The following is an 18,614-nucleotide window of genomic DNA, read 5'->3' as shown; positions in this document are numbered from 1 at the left end:
AGCGTTAAGTGGACACTGTCCTATCTGCCTTATGTAGCATTAGCTAGCATACCACATGCTGGCTATGGTCCATGCTGTGGGAGAAAGAAGGAAGGGATCTCTGCTTAAGCAGTGAGTTGGGGCGGGGAGGAAAAGGGGTTGGGGGAATCCAGGCAGATCCTGCTGTGCCTGCAAGTCTCTTCTGGAGCTCCAGCCAGGGAGCAGAGGGGAGGAGCCAGCTGTGGAGCAGAGAGCCCACCTGGATGCTTGGGGAATCTGATTCAACTTAAACCAGCAAGGGGTCTGGGACAGAGATTGCATAAACCAGTTTGACCTAAATCAGTTAAGTCTGACACTACATTCAACCAGGTTTACCTCAAATCAGTTTCAGCCATTTTCAAACATTATGTCTACTGAACGTCTGTTTTGTTGCAGGTTTAAACCAGTTTCTGGCCACTTAAATCAGTTTACATGTAATGTCTGTCCCTAGCCTTAAGGGGTAATATACAATGAAATCCAGGACTTCCGTTGACAGTAAATATGAAGATTAACCACAAAAAAGTTAATGCTATAATTCATATGGATGAATGCCAAACAAACATCTAATGAAATAGTCCTGAAATTATACCCTTTCTGCAATGTCCTCTTCCCACACAAGAAACAAAAACATTCATTGCAGTGTGACTGAACACTTGACTCTAAGTGGTGCCATGAAAGTGGTTAACTGAACCATGGGAGTTCAGAAATTAACCCAATAGCACCATTTCTTTCCTTTTTTTCCCCCTCCCACTTGGAGGTAAAGGGAGAATCTAGTATGTAACCTCTCTATTCTTAGTTGCAAATGACTGTTACTATTAGCAATAAAGTGTCTCTGCCCCAGATGCTAAAAGCTTTCCTGGGCATATTGCTTCTTTACAACATTGTGTAAAAGAAAGAAAATGTGATAGATAAGCAGCAGGGTTGCATGTGAGGACAAATTCTTGTCAGTAATAATTATCTCTCTACTAACCACAGGCTTGTGATTTCTTTGGCTTGTTTCAGAGTGGACATAGAGTCAGAGCAAGTGAGAAATTAAAAATAAGTTTAAAAATTTGCAAATAGACAAGGAATGGAAGTTATGGTGTAAATACAGACTGAGCTATGTTATGAAATTATTTAAATATCAACTCTGACTAAGCTGTGCATCTCCTTTATGTTTATTTCTAAAACCATTTCTTCCATTTCGTTAGTGACCACTGATAAGTATAGCTAAGTGAACTAACAAGGTACTTCTTTAAACAGTACACTGCAATGCAATTCAATTATTAAAAAGAGAAATCTTATTAATTCTTACTATTTTTTAAATTTCTGTTTTCAGTGAATACACTCAACTCATGAACTATAACATAATGTACAAATAGATAATCAATCTCCTTTCTCTATAAATATTACAACTGAATAACACTCTGCAATACGTGACCTTCTTATTTTTCAAATGAAATTTTAATGTAAAGATGACGTAAAATGTTTTATTGAAGGCATAAAATGACCACTACTGGGTTCTTTTCATGGGAAATTACTTTTTTCCAAGAAAAAATATTATTAAAACAATAAGATAAATAACAATTATAACATTCAATTTTAAAAATGTATGGTTATGTTTTAAAGAGGAAAAATCTAGTTGGTTATCTACAACATGACATTAGGTTTTTAAAAAATTAAGTATAATTATAATGAGTTCAGTAATCGCCCCTGCAAAAAAAACAAAAAAACCCTACACAAAACAAGCTCCCCAGGGTTAAGCAGAACAAACAAACAAACAAAAAGATTCTTAAAAAACACAGGATATGTGTAAATTAACAACTTGTGAAATTTCCCTTCTGGAATTTTCATATGATATCATTCGTGCCTCACCCTTTCACTTCAAAGAGTGGTAGGTGTGAGTTAATTAGCCTGGATAGGGCCAGAATCCCTTCTACTGCTCCATACCCTAAAGATCCATTTCTAGGCCTAGTTCCATGGTTAAGCTGTCTCTCGCTGGAGATACACTGGAGAATTGATGTCAGCTCTTCTCATTGGTCCCAAGACTCCACTAGCACAGGAAGCAACTAAAAGGGCTTCCAATTTAGATTTAATTCAGGATAGGAAACAGCTGATTGAGAATCTGAAGGTGGATCATAATTAGGATAAAAATGATCATGAAACTAAAACTGCTCATGGGTCAGAGTCCTCTGTTACGAGGAAAGGAGTGAAATCAGCAAAATAATGTTTATAGAACTTTAAAAAATGGACTTCACCAAAGTCAGGGAATTGTCTTATAGGAAGGAATTGTAAAGGAAAGTGGAATCCAAGAGAATTGGCAGTTTCTAAAACAGGCAGTATTAATAGGCATACGGGCAAATTATCCCAGTGCAGAGGAAAGGTCAAGACATACAGAAAGAGATTAATATAGCTACATCAAGAGCTCTTTAATGACCTGAAAAATCAAAAAGTTATGATACAAAAGGGGAGAAAAGGATAAAATCCTGAGGCTAAATCTAGAAGAATAGTATATACATGCAGTGTCAAAATCAGAAAGATCAAAGCACAAAACAAGTTACAACACACAAGGGGCATGCGAGGCAAAAGGAAATGGTTCTATAAATACTTTCAAAGTTAAAAGAAATGTAAAGGAAAGTATAGATCCATGAGAAAGGTGAGCAAATTAAATGACAGAGGAGGCTTCAGGGTCCAATGGCTTTTTAATTCAGTCTTTCCAAAAAACAGTATTTATAACCAAAAAAAAATAAAACACAAGAAAGGATGTACAACACAGAACAAAGCAAGGGGGAAAAGGTGTTTTTACACATGTTTTATGTATTCAGGTCAGCAGAACCTGATGAAAATTGACATTCAAATATGGAAGGTACTAGCTAAACCACCTCTAAACCTTTAGCAGTTATCTATGAAAACTTGTAGAGAGATAATTAAGTTCTCCATTGAAGGACTGAAAAAAATATATACCTAGGCTTTAAAAAAAAAAGGTAGTAGAGAAAAGAAGACCCCACTAATTATAAACCAGTCAGCCTAATTTTAATACCTCATAAAAATATTGGAACAAATTATTAAACAGTCTGTTTTTAATTGGCCTTGTAGATAGGAGGTAGAGACGAGAGAAAGAGGGGACTGTAGATGTGATATATCTTGACTTTAGTGAGACTTTTGACACAAGATCATCTAACATTCAGATATAAAACTAAGGAGATGTGGTTTGGAGGAATTATCGTATTCAAAGAGTAATTGTCAATAGTTCAGTCAACCTAGGATGACATATGCAATGAGATCCCATAGGGATCTGTTCTTAGTCTTGTTCTAGGGAATGTTTGGCTTAATGATTTGGATGATGGAATGAAGAGTATGTTTTAAAAATTTGCACATGAATCATCCTGGGAAGGCTAAAAGCCCTTTAGAGAACAATATTAGAATTCAAAATGATCTTGATAAATTGGAGAAACCATCTGAGATCTATAAGTTCAATAAACACAAGTGCAGAGTTAATTAATGAGAAGGAGAAAAGGAAATCAAATACATAAATACCAAATGGGGAACAAATTGCTATGCAGCAGCACTGCAAAAAAAAGGAGGGGATGGTTATAGAGAAGCACAACTGAATACGAGTTAGCAGTTCTATTGAAAGCAAATGCCATTCTGGGATGTTTTAACAACAGTTTCATATTCAATATACTCATAGTTATTCAGTATGGAGGAGGTTTGTCCTGAAGTGTTTGTCTAATTTTGGGTATGCCATCTTAAGAAAGTGATAGACCAACTAGAAGAGTCTACAGCAAGAATAGTGATTGGTTTAGAAAACATAACCTTTGAGGAAAGTTGAATACAACCATGTTAATTGTAAAAAAAGGAAAACTGGTTACAAGGCTGTAAAATATTGTTATGAAAAAGAGAATGATCACTTCTTATCCCATGTCCATCCTTAAGATACAACAAAAAGTTGGCTTAATGTGAAGTAAAGGCTTAAGAGCATCATTTCTAATTTCTAAGCTAGAGATAATTAAGAAATTAAATAGATTTCTTAAGGAGGTTGTACAATGCTCATAATGAAGTTTTAGAAACAGATCAGATTAATATTTCTCAGACATTCTCTAAACAGATTTCCTTCAGAACAGATTTTTGGACTAGATGCCCCATCCAGCCTTTTATTCCCATTACTTCTCCAAGATCTTGCTAAATTATTCCCCCTTAAGTGAAATTAAAGTAAAAAGTACAGGCCAAGATACACAGAAAGGTACCTCCTTTTTAGATATCTGCATGCAAGCAAGTAAATATAAATGTTATTGTTTGAGATAAAGGTAGTAGGATCATCTGAGACTCAACTCAAAAATAACATTTGGTTTTCTTCTATATCCCTAGAGCTACTGAACAACAGGACGACAGGTAAGGTTTTGTGATTAAAAATGCAGACACAAACTAATCTTAAATTGGTATTCATACCGTCATAAATCCATCCAGCAAACCTGAATCGGGTTTTGGAGGTGCTTGTAGTCTTTCCATTGACCATTTTTCAATGATGGAGGCCACCTGGCTATTTTCTGTGTTTAAGATTCTGAATCCAGTCATGTTAACACCACTATACCGGTAGGGTTCCACATCAAGAGCAAAAAGATCCTGAAAGACATATTCCTTAGATAAATGCTTTGCCAATACTTAATTCAATTGTTTAACCATCTCTCCAGAAACTAGTGCTAAAACATCCATATCAGCATACATGCACATTGTACGATATGTTCCATTTATAGTTTAGGGTTCTATTTCCTATTTTACTCCATATGGGAGTTACTTAGAACATACTAAGAGAAGGACATATTCCACAGCCATTAAAAAAGCAAAAGTTAAGTCCAAATGCTGAACTGTATTGCCTATTATATTGGTTACAAATATTCTACAAAGTTTAATCACATTTTTAAATTATTTCCTAATTTAATGATCTCTTTTTATGGTTGCTAGATATGGTTTAAAAAAATGATAAAAGAAAAGAAAATGACAGATTCTCTTCATTCTCCTCAAACTATTTTTTGAGGTTAAGTGTTACCCACATCTCCAACTTTTATCTTGCTCTAGGACCTGTAACATGTTTCACATTATTGAGATACAGAGTAACTGGTAGACAACTAGTCTCTTTAGTCATAAAAAGGGAACAAATTTAAAAGTTCATTAGGAAGGTTAAGCATTTTCAGCTGAATTGCACAGAAGTGCTTACACTCTATTTCTTCACATATTCTGATACCAGTTCATTTATGGACTGTATTTAACTATGATAATATTTATAACCAAGATATATTTAGACTTAAAAAATTATAAGATAAGCACTGCTAGAGAATGTGTCTTTTGGGGGGGGTTGGTGCTGGGTTATTGCATTAGTTTTAAGTTTTCTTTTTTTTAAAAAAGTAAGAAATTTAAGATTAACCTATTTCAATATTATGGTCCCAATTTTTCAGTTTGAACTTCAGAATAGCCTGCAGGTAAAATATTATGTCCAGAACTCTACATTAAGGCATCCTAATGCACAATCAGGGCTTAAATATGAAAACATGTAAAAGGAATTTTATGAAAAAAAGATGTTTCTTTAATGACTCAGTGGGCACACCTTGAACAAGCATGAAAAGCTTTAATACAATACAGTAATAGTACTTTTGCAACAAAACCATCTTTTTATGATTTAGTAATGTGTTGTCTCCCTACATATACTACATGATTTATTTTGTTAAATATAGCCTCATTATATGTTGTAAAATGACACTACTTATCTTTTAGCATCTTTCAGCACCTTTGATTTTTTAAATGTCAGTTTAATGTGGTCTAGGTTTCTGTGAAGCGAGAAGGCTAATATTGCTGAAAACATTTATTTACTTATTGCAAGGAAAGCTAAGAAATAGCCACACTCTAAAAAAACAGTGCTTATTGTTCATACGAGAACTTTAAAATAATCTCAAACCACATAACTGTCCCTATTCTAGTTAGGAATTATGGCACTATTTGCCATATAGAATCTAAGATGTTCTGAATTTGTTTGCTATATAACATCTATTTACAAAAATCCATATTTGTGTCCTTATTGTAAAGACACTATACACTCTAGCCCTGGAAAAATAATTGAAAGAAATGAGAAACTAGCTACTTTCTTTCAGAATTTCTTTCCTGTTAAATTTCAGTGTGTTCAAACATCTCCATAAATATAAGAGATAGATAGACAGATGAATGATGTCTCATCACTAATTGTTTAATCTAAACACATCCATGTTTAAACAAAAGTGTAACAAATACACACAACAGCTCAGTATATTAATAACCTAGTGCATTAGAACCCTGAATCATTGAGAAATATGGTTCCAGAGACTGCTCTACCCAGTGACTGCACATTTTATTTGACAGGATTTTTACTGTGTCAGGCAAATTACTACTAATAAATCAAAATATTTTAAACTTAGATGCAAGCTACAGATGCTGTATTGCAGCATCAAAATTCATTGTCTAGTGGTGGATACCAAATTATTGTTCTTCCTGTCCGAATCAATCTGATCCCTGGCTCTTCTGTACAAATCAAGTGTTCACATCAGAAAATGGAAATACTGAAGGTAAATTACTCAAAGCACTGATTCTTACCAGTAAATCAAATGAAAATATAAAAAGAGAATGGAGACCTCTGAAACCAGATGTTATGTTAGACAGACTGAAGAGGGGACTTTTACTACATACATTCCTAATATCTTTGATGTCCACAAAAGTAGTACCGTTTGCATTTCCAAAAGAAGAGGGACTCTAAATAGGACATTAGGTTTTTACCTATCTAAAAACATTCAGAATTAAGAGTTATTTTGCTAACCATTCAATACTCAGGCTGTGATAATGCAGCTGTTCCTAGTGTCTTAATAACCTCTATTCTAAGGCTGGGATGACTGTTCATTGTAGCATAAAGGCTTCATTTCAGCAAGGTACTTAAGCACATATGTCATTTTAAGCACACAAGTAGTCCCACTAAAGTGGATCTACTCAGATATTTAAAAATGACAAATATCCAAACAGCCTAGCTAAATCACAGCCTCAGTGTATCCATTTTGATACAATGAGAGCAAGATAAAAGTTTTTTGACAACATGTATTTCTCAGAGTGAGACTTGAAAAATAATTTTTAACTTCCTCGCTAGTAAGACCCTCACGTATTGCTAGGAAGACATAGAAATGTAGAGCTGATTAAAGAGTTCACTGTGAATATTCAATCACATCTGAAATCATAGTTAAGTTTAAAGTATGTCCATTTCTGAAATGTACTAACATAATGAACAATGACTGTTCCCATATTCATCAAACTGATGTTTAGAGCTGGTTAGCAATGTTAGTCTGAAGGCAGACTGAAGATAGGGCAGTGTGGCAACTTAAGGCCCCTCTGCACATGCAGGTAAAGGTGCAACAGGATCTAGTGCAAGATCTCACAATTATGCCTCCTGCCATGCATGTGTGGATCATGCATTAGATCCCACTTTGCCTTATTGCTGGTGCAGGAGAAGCCCAATCCTGCCCTCCATCTCTCACCTGCACTGGCAATAAGCAAATTCCCATGGCTGGGAGCACCCTCAGGTGAGGAGTTTCCATCTGTGAGGGCACCCTATGCACCCCTGGGCCTGGGAGATCATTACTGCTTTGGTCTCCCAGCCCTGGGTTTGCATGAAGCCCCAGGTCTGGGAAGATCACAGCTGCCATGGTCTTAAGGTCTGGGAAGGTCACAGCTGCCATGGTCTTAAAGCCCCAGGCATGTCTGTAGTACTCCTGGGGCTTGGAAATGGCAGGCATGGCCCATGGTTACTGGGACCCAGCTGCATCCCAGAACCAGGAGGTGAACTGCTGGGCCCAGTGTTTGCAGCTCCAGGACTATGGGTCCCAGGCATAGATGCTATAAATAGACAGATGTTTGTATTGTATATAAAATTCTGAAGTTTTTCATTCCTACAGAGCTGATGACTTACATATAAGGAAAGACACAATGTTACATGGCATATATAATTACCATCCCATAGATCATTTTACATTGTGAGTTTCAAATATTCACAGCAAATTATTTAGGAATGATCTTCAAACCAATTTTTTTTTTTTTGCTAAAAAATAAGCAGGTAACTTATAATCTTTTATAATCTGTAAATGAACACATGAGAAAAATATTAATTATTTGTGGAGTAAATTATTCATTATTAATTATACTGTCAGCTCTTCTTACACAGTTAAAAACAGCACTGGTATTAAAATAAGTAGTTCTGAGGTCTATCAGTTTCCAGGATATAATGCTGAACATTAATTAAACCATCCTCATGAGTTTTCTTTGAAATGTAACAAAACTTGATGGAGAAAATATCCCATTTTCATACCAACATCCCAAGAGAGCTCTTTAACATTGTCAAGTAATGTAATTAAGAAAGCTAAGGCCTTTGTTATATGTCTTCAGAATGTTTTTATAAGCTACTTACCAGTGTGGTAAAGATATAATGATAGTATTCTGTCATCATTCCCATAGCTAAAGCCTGAAAAAATAAACAAAATATGAATATTACTGAGGTCACATAACACATTTTTATCACACGTATACGGCAAAAGAAAAGCAGTAGTAGAAAACTACAGGGATCAATCAGACTATAGGGTTGGAATTGCACTAAAATCAGGTCAAGCAAATCATTCCTTAGCAGTTAGACCAGATTACTGACTATTAAAGGAATTTATGAAGCAGATCTTCAGGCAGAAAGAACATTATTAAAATGTTTGGCGCAGTAAAAGTGAAAGAGGCTAATACTTTTACATATTATTGGGTATATTAAGTTGCCAGAGGCATTGTATGTGATACATCTCTAGGCTCTTGAGATGAAGACAGTAGGTCACCCATGTTTCACATCCATAGAGGAGAGTGGGGATGAGGGCTGCACTGTAGATTTGGATTTTCATGTCTTTTCACAGATTGTGATGAATAAAAAGACATGCCAAAGCCATTTCCCAAAGGAAGCACTTGAGCACCAGATCCTGTGCTGGATCTCCTCATCAATGTTCACACTTTGAAAGAAGTGGCTACTGAAGTATGAGAAGTGCTCAGCTACCTCCAAGAAAGGAGGGTAATTTGAGTGTGTGTGAGTGTGGGGGTGGGGGGTCACATTCATGGCCTGGGACAGGCTGATAGAGCACTTTATTCTTCTTGATTATATGAGACAGGCCCACATTTTGACAGGTTTCTCTGAAGAGATTGAGTATCATCTGGAGGGTTTTTTTCAGGGTGTGCAACGATGGTGCATGGATGGTGCAAGGATGGTGCACTTGCCAACCTATTGAAGGTCTAGAATGATTATTTTGTGTACTTTGGTCTTTGAGAAAAATATCCCAGATTGAAGAGCCCTCCATCCATTAAGTATTCAATGTTAATTCCAAAAGGAAAGAGGTTCTTAATAAGAACCAGGATGACTGTCAAATAAATGGTGATCAGAGTTGGGGCAATGAGGCACCTTTGCTTGTGACCCCAGTTCAGATGACTAATGGATCTGTCTCCGATCTACTACACAGAATAGTCACAATCATTTGATGGTAAAGCCTCAGGACCTTGATGTACTTTTCAAGGACATCCAAATCAGCCCAGTACTTTCTACAAGGTTTTGTGACTGATGGAATCAAAAGGCTTAGTAAGATCAATGAAGACCATATACAGGCCCATATACAGGCCCTGATGTTGTTCCTGGCGGGCAACAAAGGTCATGTCAATTGCCTCAAAGAACAGTTTGAAACCACAATGAGATTCTGACAGGACTTCCTCAGCACATGGTAGAAGACTGTTCAGGAGAATGTGGGAGAGGATTTTTCCTGCTGTGAAAAGGAGGGTGATACCTCAATAGGTTTCCTATATAAAACATATCTCCTTTCTTGAAGATGGTCATAATGTTGGCATTTCTCAGGTTCCCAGGAATCTCTTTGTTGATCCAAATTCATAGAATAAATTCATGAAGTCTCAGTTCTAGTTCCTTGTTACAGGCCTTGTAGATTTCAGTAGATATGCCATCTGGTCCAGTAGCCTTGTTGTTCTTGGTTTCCTGGATGGCACGCCAGATTTCTTCCAGGGTAGGAGGGTTGGCAAGTGAGTCCCTTTCAGGGTGCTGGGAGGTGGACTCAGTGGTGGAATCTATCACAGTCAACTCATGTGCTTCTTCCATTTAGCTTTTATAGCTTCATTGTCTTTGAGGAGTACTGAGCCATCCTACAAATGAAAGGAAATAGAATGATGGGAAGTTGGGCTATAAATGGTTTTGTCTTCTGTAAAAAACCACACATCATGTTTGTCAGCATAAATCTGGGTATCCTTGGCTTTATCTTGCCACCACTGATTGTTGATGTCCCAGATCCTCCTATGAGCTTCAGCTTTGAGAAGTTGATATGTTTCCTTCTGCTGAGATGAGATGAGCTCTTGTCTTCTGCTCAAAGAGGGCTTGCATCTCAGAGTCACTTTCATTGACCCACTGTTTTTGTTCATAGGTGGTACAGTCAATGGCTTCAGCACAGGCGAGAAGGACAGCAGTTTTAAACCCCTTCCAGGGTTCCTCAACGTTGTCTTCATTTGGGTGCAGGGCAGACAGCTTTTCATGGAGGGTACTGTTGGCATTCCTTGCAGACCTTATGGTCTTGAAGAGGTTTGGTACTGAGAGTCTTTCACATTGCTTTTCACTGTTTTTGGTGTTCTGGAGCAAGGCAGATGTTCATAACAGATCTCACAAGACAGTGTTCTGTCCAGCAATCATAGGTTCCTCACATGACTCTCATGATATGGACATCCATTCAGTTACAGGGTCTAACAATAAAATAGTTGAGGAGGTACCAATACTTAGAGTGATGGTGTCTCCAGGTGGCCTTGTATTCGTCTCTGTCTGAAGATGGTGGTCAGGATGACAAAAACATTATCCACACATTTGCTCAGGAGAAGGATGCCATTGGAGTTGGCTTTTGCTAGTTTTTCCTTTTCAATGGTGCCATTCCAGAATTCCAGGTCCCATCCAACTCTGACATTGAATTCACCAAGGAGAATGATCAGACAGGGGTGGAGAAGGATTACACTTCAACATTTAAAAGTCTTAACATCATTTAAGCATCACTTAGTGCCCAGTCTTCCACATTGCAGGAAAATGGGATAATAAGAATAGAGCTCTCTCTTCCTAATTTTCTATCTTCCTGAATTTTCCTAATTTTCTATCTTCCTGATAAGTGAATTTTATTCTGCTTCCATCTTCTACAAACCCTCATTCAGATTTCTCTTCACTTACCTCTCTGAGACTACACAATTTCTATTGGCTTTCTGGTTTGCTTTCCTCAGCTTTCTTGACTCCTGTTCTATAGTCCGTCTTCCTTGCCGTACTTTTTGCATACACTGACCTCTTTCCTAATGCTTCTGTAATCATTTTTTTAAATCTAACTACCTGCCTGTATTGACACTGCCCATCACATTCATTCCCTAGCCAAAACAGCTAGTTCATCTTCTGCTCCCCATATTTCTCTCATCTCTGCACCCACAGCTTAACTTTTGATCATTCCAAGCAATTCTCTGTCCAAATCAATCCTCTTCTCTTTCCTTGGCTTCTTGGTAAATTCAAGATGCCTCAGAACATTTACCCTATTATGTAATGCAAGTCACTCCCTCAACTCCCAACAAAAATAATTTTTGGTCTATGTCCAATTTATCTGTATAGTTTTGCCTCTGTTGCCAAAAGACTTAGGCTTAAGAGCTGCTTCCTTCCTGCCCAAGACTGATTGTGTATGAGGAATGAAGCAAACATTTAGCAGGTGCTACCCTGCCCAAATGCAGGCAGAGTCAATAGAAATTCTAAACTGCTCCCAGACTCCTTGCACAGTCCTTGAAGTGAGGATTTTCCTTTTCCTTTGCTCCTTTCCCAGTGAGGACTTATTCAAAGAAGCACACTCTCCCTCTTATTCTGGCTCCAGCAGCTAGTGGGGTTGCTGCTTAATAGAACAGAACTCCCTGCTCAAACAGGAAAGCAGCATTTGAGTCCTCCAGACAATGCACAGAAGAGTGGTGAAAAGAAATAGAGAAGTGATGCTTCTACTGAATTCCTGCAGAAGTGAGTCTGGGAACCAAACTTTATTGTCACAGTCCAAGCTGATTTTACTTGACTGATACCTGGCAAGTTTTTCTTTAGAAAAAAATATCTCTCTTTTGTAATGGACCTAACTGCATTAGGTATTCAGACATTGAGACATAACAAACATCCAGACCCAGAATGATATTATTACAGACAGTTTTCAAAGCACAGGCTCACTTTCAGCTAAAGTACCAAGGTCAGACTCAACTGTTTAAAGCATGACAATGCATTAAGAGAATGGCTTCACCTGTCTTATTCCTTAATTATCAAGATTGAACAAAATGGAAAACTCAAAAAAGGCAGATTTTGAAATGATAAAAACAAACTCTTGTGAAAAAGTCCCTATTTCTCCTTCCTATCAGATTCACTCTTTCATGAATTGACATAGTTTACTTAAACCATTTAAAATTTGTAACATCTAAGCAGTTTGAATATTAATCCTGGGAATTTTACACATTATTAATCTTCTAATTTTCTCCTCTAATAAATTAGGAAGAAGATTAGGAAATAATAGAATATTCACCTCCTACTATGTAAATGCAAGAACAGTTTTTGGGAGGAACATGGGAGAGAAAGAGTGGAAAGGGGAACCTGGATATGTTTAACATTTTGTTCCCTCCAGCACATATTTGTTTTTGCTGATGCTGGATACTGTGAAAAGCCCAGTTTGCTTTTCACCTAAGTACTATTAGGTGCATTATAAATAATGCAGCTTGATGGATTTATTGTTAAAGTTATTGGCTGTCAACACCATTAATACATATTTTGCACCTACATTTTAAGGTGTTTGAATAATTAAACATGCATTCAGTGATTTTTATGAGACTGCTAATATAAGACTGGCTTGTACATAGACAAGAATATGAACAAACGTGCTCTTTTCAATGGTGGAAGAAAATGTAAAATTATTGTGAACACACAAAAAGTATTTGAGTAAATTCAAGATAAAAAGAGGGATTTTTGTGTACGTGAGAGAGCGAGGGACAGAGAAAACATAATTAGCACTTAGCACTGGTGAGTTATAATGCATTAAGAACATAACAAGTGCCATAATGGGTCAGACCAATAGTCCATGTAGTCTAGCATTTTGCTTTCCAATGGTGAGTCCAGCATTCTGATCTCCAACAGTGGCAGACACGGATGATATAGATGTATATCATTGAACTGGATCTCTCTAGAGTGATCCCCTATTCGATATCCTCCCTGACACCCACCATTATTGGTTAACAGATGCCTGAAGAAACACCTCCAATCATTCTGTTCAATAGCCAGTAATTATCTATCATCCAGGTATTTATTTAGTCCCTTTCTGAGCACAGCTCTGATATCTGCCTCCCCCACCTCCTGTGGCAATGAATTCCACAAATTAACTATGTGTCGCATAAAAGAAATACTTACTCTTGTTAGTGTTAAGCCTATCACCTACTAGTTTCAGTGGGTGCTCCCTAGTTCTAGTAATATCATAGTGTCTTTAAATGTGAGAGTTCTTAGTTGATGACTAAAAAACTACCCTAAATACACAGAATTTGTATTGGTGTCCAGAAAAATGCAATCAGTCTATTAAAATGACTGGTGTAAAAATAAAGGTGCATTAATACTGTTATTAAAATAGCATATTAGTAGTATATGTTTTGTCCTTTTTGTTTCAATTATCTTTTCAAACCCAATTATTACTTCAAATTCATTAATATGAACAAGCTAATAATATTACCACATTTTCCTTCTAATAGTGATGTCTCACCACCAAGCGCAGCTCAGTTAAACTAGGTGTGAGAAGAAGCACCACTGAGGTAATGAATTCCTCATTCACTGAAGATACAGAATGATAATGAAGTCACTACTGCACTACATTCACTGAAGATACTACTGCACTGTTAGGACTACAACCACCCTTCAGCGCACAGCCCCACCAATCAAAAGGAGTGGGTAGTTGATACCACCAATCATATTACTATCTATTTCTCAGCCTTCTCCTTGGAGTACCATTGGTGGTATTGGTCCCAATGGCCAGTAGACAGTGAAAAAAACATGGGCAAATTCTTTGGGTTCTGCACCCCCATCCTCTTCTACATGGATACAGTGGAAATGAAGCAATTTGACTCTGTTTGGTGGCCTTTGCATTCATAGCTAAAAGGCACAGAAAATTTGCCCCTAGGAAAACATTTAAGGGGAATTAACAATATGAGCAATTTTCTTAGTGGAACATATTTTTGTGCTTATCTTGTATGGAAAAGTGATGCTTATTTGACAAACATACACTGGTGGCTTGTCAATTCACTATGTCTTCTATTATTTAAATGTGTTATTGGAAATATTCTTGTTATATATGAAATATAGTAAAATTAGAAATCATAGTTAAAAATTGTTCATTTGCAAAATAACACCAAATAAATATTTGAAATTTCTGTTCAAGTTCCAATGCATGATTGTAGAATCAATAGTGCATTCATCCTTAGATAATATCAAATGCGTTTCCCTAGATACAAAAGTATGTTGGAAAATAGATTTGTCTCCTTATACAAAGATGAATATAATTCCTACAAAAATGAAAAGAAAGCTGCTTTCATGAAAGTTTCATATCAAAGTATCTCAAGAGGGTTTTGTCAATTTTCCACAAAGTCCTCAGAAACACTGACATACAATCCCTAAACTGTTAAAGTTCATCAAGACTGAGTGTTCCTTTTATTTATTAGGGATGAAGAAGATTAGGCCATCTGAAGTGAGGTGTTGATTACCTGTTTTAAAATGCCTGCTGCCATCTCATGACTGCAGTCAAAGATTACATGGAACTCCTTGCCTCTTTTCATCTCCTTTAGTAAAGGCTTTGCATCCTTTGTGTCAGCTGGCAACTGCCGGATTTTTAGTCTCAGGTTGTATCGCGATGGAGCCTTGATGAGCTCTTGTAATCGAATAAGGCCTTAAAGAATATACAAAGGACAGAGGAAAGGAAAATTATCAAAACAAGAATGTGATCTTGCAAAAAGAGAAGCTTATTAGAGTATTTGCAATTTCCTGAATTTCATTCTCTCCTCATGCATATATGCTACAGTGAAGATATGGAAATCTGCACTTTTTATGTACTCCCAGTGCTTTCTTGTCATACTTCTTTCTTCTTCTTTAATATTAATAGACACTAAGCAGGCCTGAGTTAGGATTACCTTCAGGGATGCGGACAAATCTTCCTTTTGCATTATCATGAAGCTATGACTTTCCACTCTAAAGTATATATATAATTATTCTAATTCAATTAAAGCAACATCCCAGACTAATAGTTTGTAATCAGACTACTCTTCTCATGACTAATCTATCAGGTTTATATACACAGTTTCAGTTCATTACAGCACTGTGGAACATTCTCACAAAATCCACATCAGACTACTAACCGAGTTAATTTCTCTTCTTTAATTATACAATTAAGGAAACACATTTAAGCAGCACGAAAGGCACCAAAATGGACTATTCAATAAACACTTGACTCCTGCTGTTTCATTCTTCTTTTATATTCTATAAAACATTTTGGATTACTTTGTTTGTTTTTCCATTGGAATTACATGCATGGAAATTCCTCAAAAATCTTTTGGTTTACAGTAGTATGACAGTGCCACATGGTTTACAGACCGTTGGTCTGTGACCAATACTAAACATCACATTATTTCACATTATTGAAAATGACAGAGTAAAAATAGACCATCTCTAAAATAACAGTTCATTTCAATGTTAGCAAGAAAAATGTGCTCTTTCATGCAAACTTTAATCATGGCACGTATGTTGGGGCTAAGAATCTATTAAACCTGTATGTTTACATAGCCACTTGCCCAAAAATATTCATCTCATCTCAGATATGCAGTTTTGTCATGGGGAGGTGCTTAGCTTTCCCATTCTTTCAGACAACCACCTAGTGTATCTACAGAGAATGTAAGTACTGAGCTACCTACAGACTGTAATGAGAAATCTAAGAATGAGGGGGTTAACTTCCACCCCTCAGGCATTTGACTTGATTCTCTTCCACTATCTTGGGATCCAAATCATCTCAAGAAAGTGGAGCCACCTGCTTTTTGTCCAGTAGCCTATAATTAGTTGCGGTTCCTAGAAGTGTCCTAACATCCAGGCTATGGGCTAAGGTACTCTCTATCTCTTCTCTTGAAGTTGGATCACTGGACAAAAAATTATGCAAGAATCACAGGCAAAGGGAGTACCTAAATTGGAATATAATTCTGTAGATTAAAGAAAAGGACCCTCTCTTGGAAGGGACAGAGCCCTGTGTTCTGCTTCTTGCTCCCATCCCTGTTTATTAATTTTGCATGTAATAATCAATGGATAAAATGCATAAATATCTTTAGAAGTAGGAGTCAGAGCCTAGGGTTCTCTTCCAACCTGTAATCTCTTCACTGTGCTAGTCATGCTCCATCTAACTCATAGCCCAGCATGAACAGCATTTTTCTGGGAAAAAGACATGCTAATTCAAACGCCCTCAGCTCCAGTGATACCTAGCACTCATTTCCCCCTCATTTCCTAGGCACATGCCCTGGCCACTAAGCTGCAGGCAAGGAGTCGTTCTCCCTTTCCTCTTCTAGGGCCTAAAACTGAAGTTCATGTTTAAAAAGTAGATGTATTAACAGTTTTGGAGGGTCTCAGTCAGAGTGGAAAACAATTGCACTTCAAGACTTAAATATCTTAATATCATTTAATTATCCCTTAGTACCCATCTATGCTTTGCCATCTAACGCTCAGAGTGATCTTGATGAAAACAGCCCTACCCATTTGCTCATGCTTTGCAGACGTCACATTAGAAAAAAAATGTAGTTACTTATAGGGACACACTTGGGATACACCTAGGACCAATATTATTCTTTTTCATGTTCATATATACATGCTATTCAGTGGCTACATGACATTTTTCATCCATACAGTGTGCAATATGGGACTGAGTATGTAGATGTGACTTTTATGGTGGCAATCCTGAAACCCATACAATGTAGTGTCAACAGGCCCTTTGAGGCCAAATGGGTGGAATAGGAAATGGGGCCTCATTGGCAGTGAAAGATATTGTGTGCCACTAATTTTCTATATAACATACTGGGGTTCCAACCCTTATCTCTCAAAGACAATAGGAAGAATTTATTACCTTTGATTTTAATCATAACATGGTGGAGGCCTCGGTAAAAGGTATCTCTGACAACTGATATTACTATCTTCCTTGCAACGTATAAAATATGTATGAGGAAGGTATTTCGTTATTAGTCATTAAATTCTATATGCTATCATTTATCATCATCATGTGTATATTTGCATAATATGAAAAGGATAGTGTTTGCCTTAAACTAGCTAGGTATCATAGAATGGGAGAAAGTTATATTAAACTAATTTGATTTATGAAAAAAAATACAATTCTTTTACAGACCTGCAAATATTTTCTTTGAAAAACTGAAAGAAAATCTAATTTTTCCTGAAAATGCTCTATATTCCCTCTCAGGCATGGAGGACTAAACTAAACCTTTATACTTCGGATTCAAACTTGATTTGAACAGACCTTTTATCACCATGCCTTACTGTGCTATTTAAATGTATATAATAGCACTCCATGCTATGGTACTTTGCTGTGGAGTTTTTAAAATCTAAATAAGCAAGTATCGTTTCAGAGAAATCCACACCTGAGGGAGATGTCTATGTAAATATTATCTACTCTATGTAAGAGATAGAAGCAGTCCCTTCCTTTCAACCTTCTCCTTTCTCCTTCCTTCTCCCCACTCCCAACTCCATCTTTATTCCCCCACCTCTGAAAAAATTCACATTATGGAGTGTGAAGATGCACTATTTCATATTTTCTCCGTCTTTCTCAGTAGCTATTCAATGATCACTTAGAATAGGAAATACAGCCATACTACTTGTTCATGAATTCCTTCTGGAATTTCTATATTTGTGAGAAATTGAAATATAAAAAGCATCTGGGAGCTGCTGCAGCAAGGGATAGAGATCTGTGTATCAAGGGTTCTCTGGATCCATGATGCCAGGGCACAGAGTATGGTAGGCTCCAAGAGCCTACACAAACTAAAACAGATACAAGGGTTGTGAACAACTGCTCTTTGCTTCCTCCAGCTCTTCTGGAATTTTTAAAACTGGGAATTAGGAATATATCAAAAGAGGCCAGCCTATAGCACGGGAATTATTTGGCAAAAACTAAAAAAGGAGATTGTTACAGTTTTCCTCTCAGTATTTCTATTCATTTCCTTCCAACAGCAAAGGTGATCTGCCTGAGCTCTGTATGTTATTTACTTCAAGAAGGTCTCTATATGATACTGTAGTCTTAACACATACATGCAACATTTAAATTGATGATGAATACACATTCATAATTAAATCCAAACTTCAAAGTTCCATTTTTTAAAATGACACAATATAACATTATGGAATAGTGATAGACTTATGATGTTCTAATTTCAGGCTATATCCATATTTCTATTGTAAACATTGTCTTTCAAGAACTGTGGCTCTCCCG

General features: G+C 36.7%; 1 protein-coding gene across 1 annotated transcript in view; it reads right to left on the bottom strand.

Moving 5' to 3' along the window:
• Positions 1-18,614, bottom strand: part of GRIK2 (glutamate ionotropic receptor kainate type subunit 2) — a 669,798-nt gene that overhangs the window by 409,203 nt on the left and 241,981 nt on the right. Inside the window, exons 5-7 of the mRNA XM_090037234.1 lie at positions 14,854-15,035; positions 8,468-8,521; positions 4,447-4,620 (exon numbers count right to left, since the gene is read on the bottom strand). Of these exons, the coding sequence (XP_089893360.1) occupies positions 4,447-4,620; positions 8,468-8,521; positions 14,854-15,035 (410 nt within the window). The remainder of the gene's footprint in view (positions 1-4,446; positions 4,621-8,467; positions 8,522-14,853; positions 15,036-18,614) is intronic.

The sequence above is a fragment of the Crocodylus siamensis genome, chromosome 1 (genome assembly GCF_052110815.1).
Source record: "Crocodylus siamensis isolate JL-2025a chromosome 1, ASM5211081v1, whole genome shotgun sequence".
NCBI lineage: Eukaryota > Metazoa > Chordata > Crocodylia > Crocodylidae > Crocodylus > Crocodylus siamensis.
This window is presented reverse-complemented; position numbering and strand designations above follow the sequence as displayed.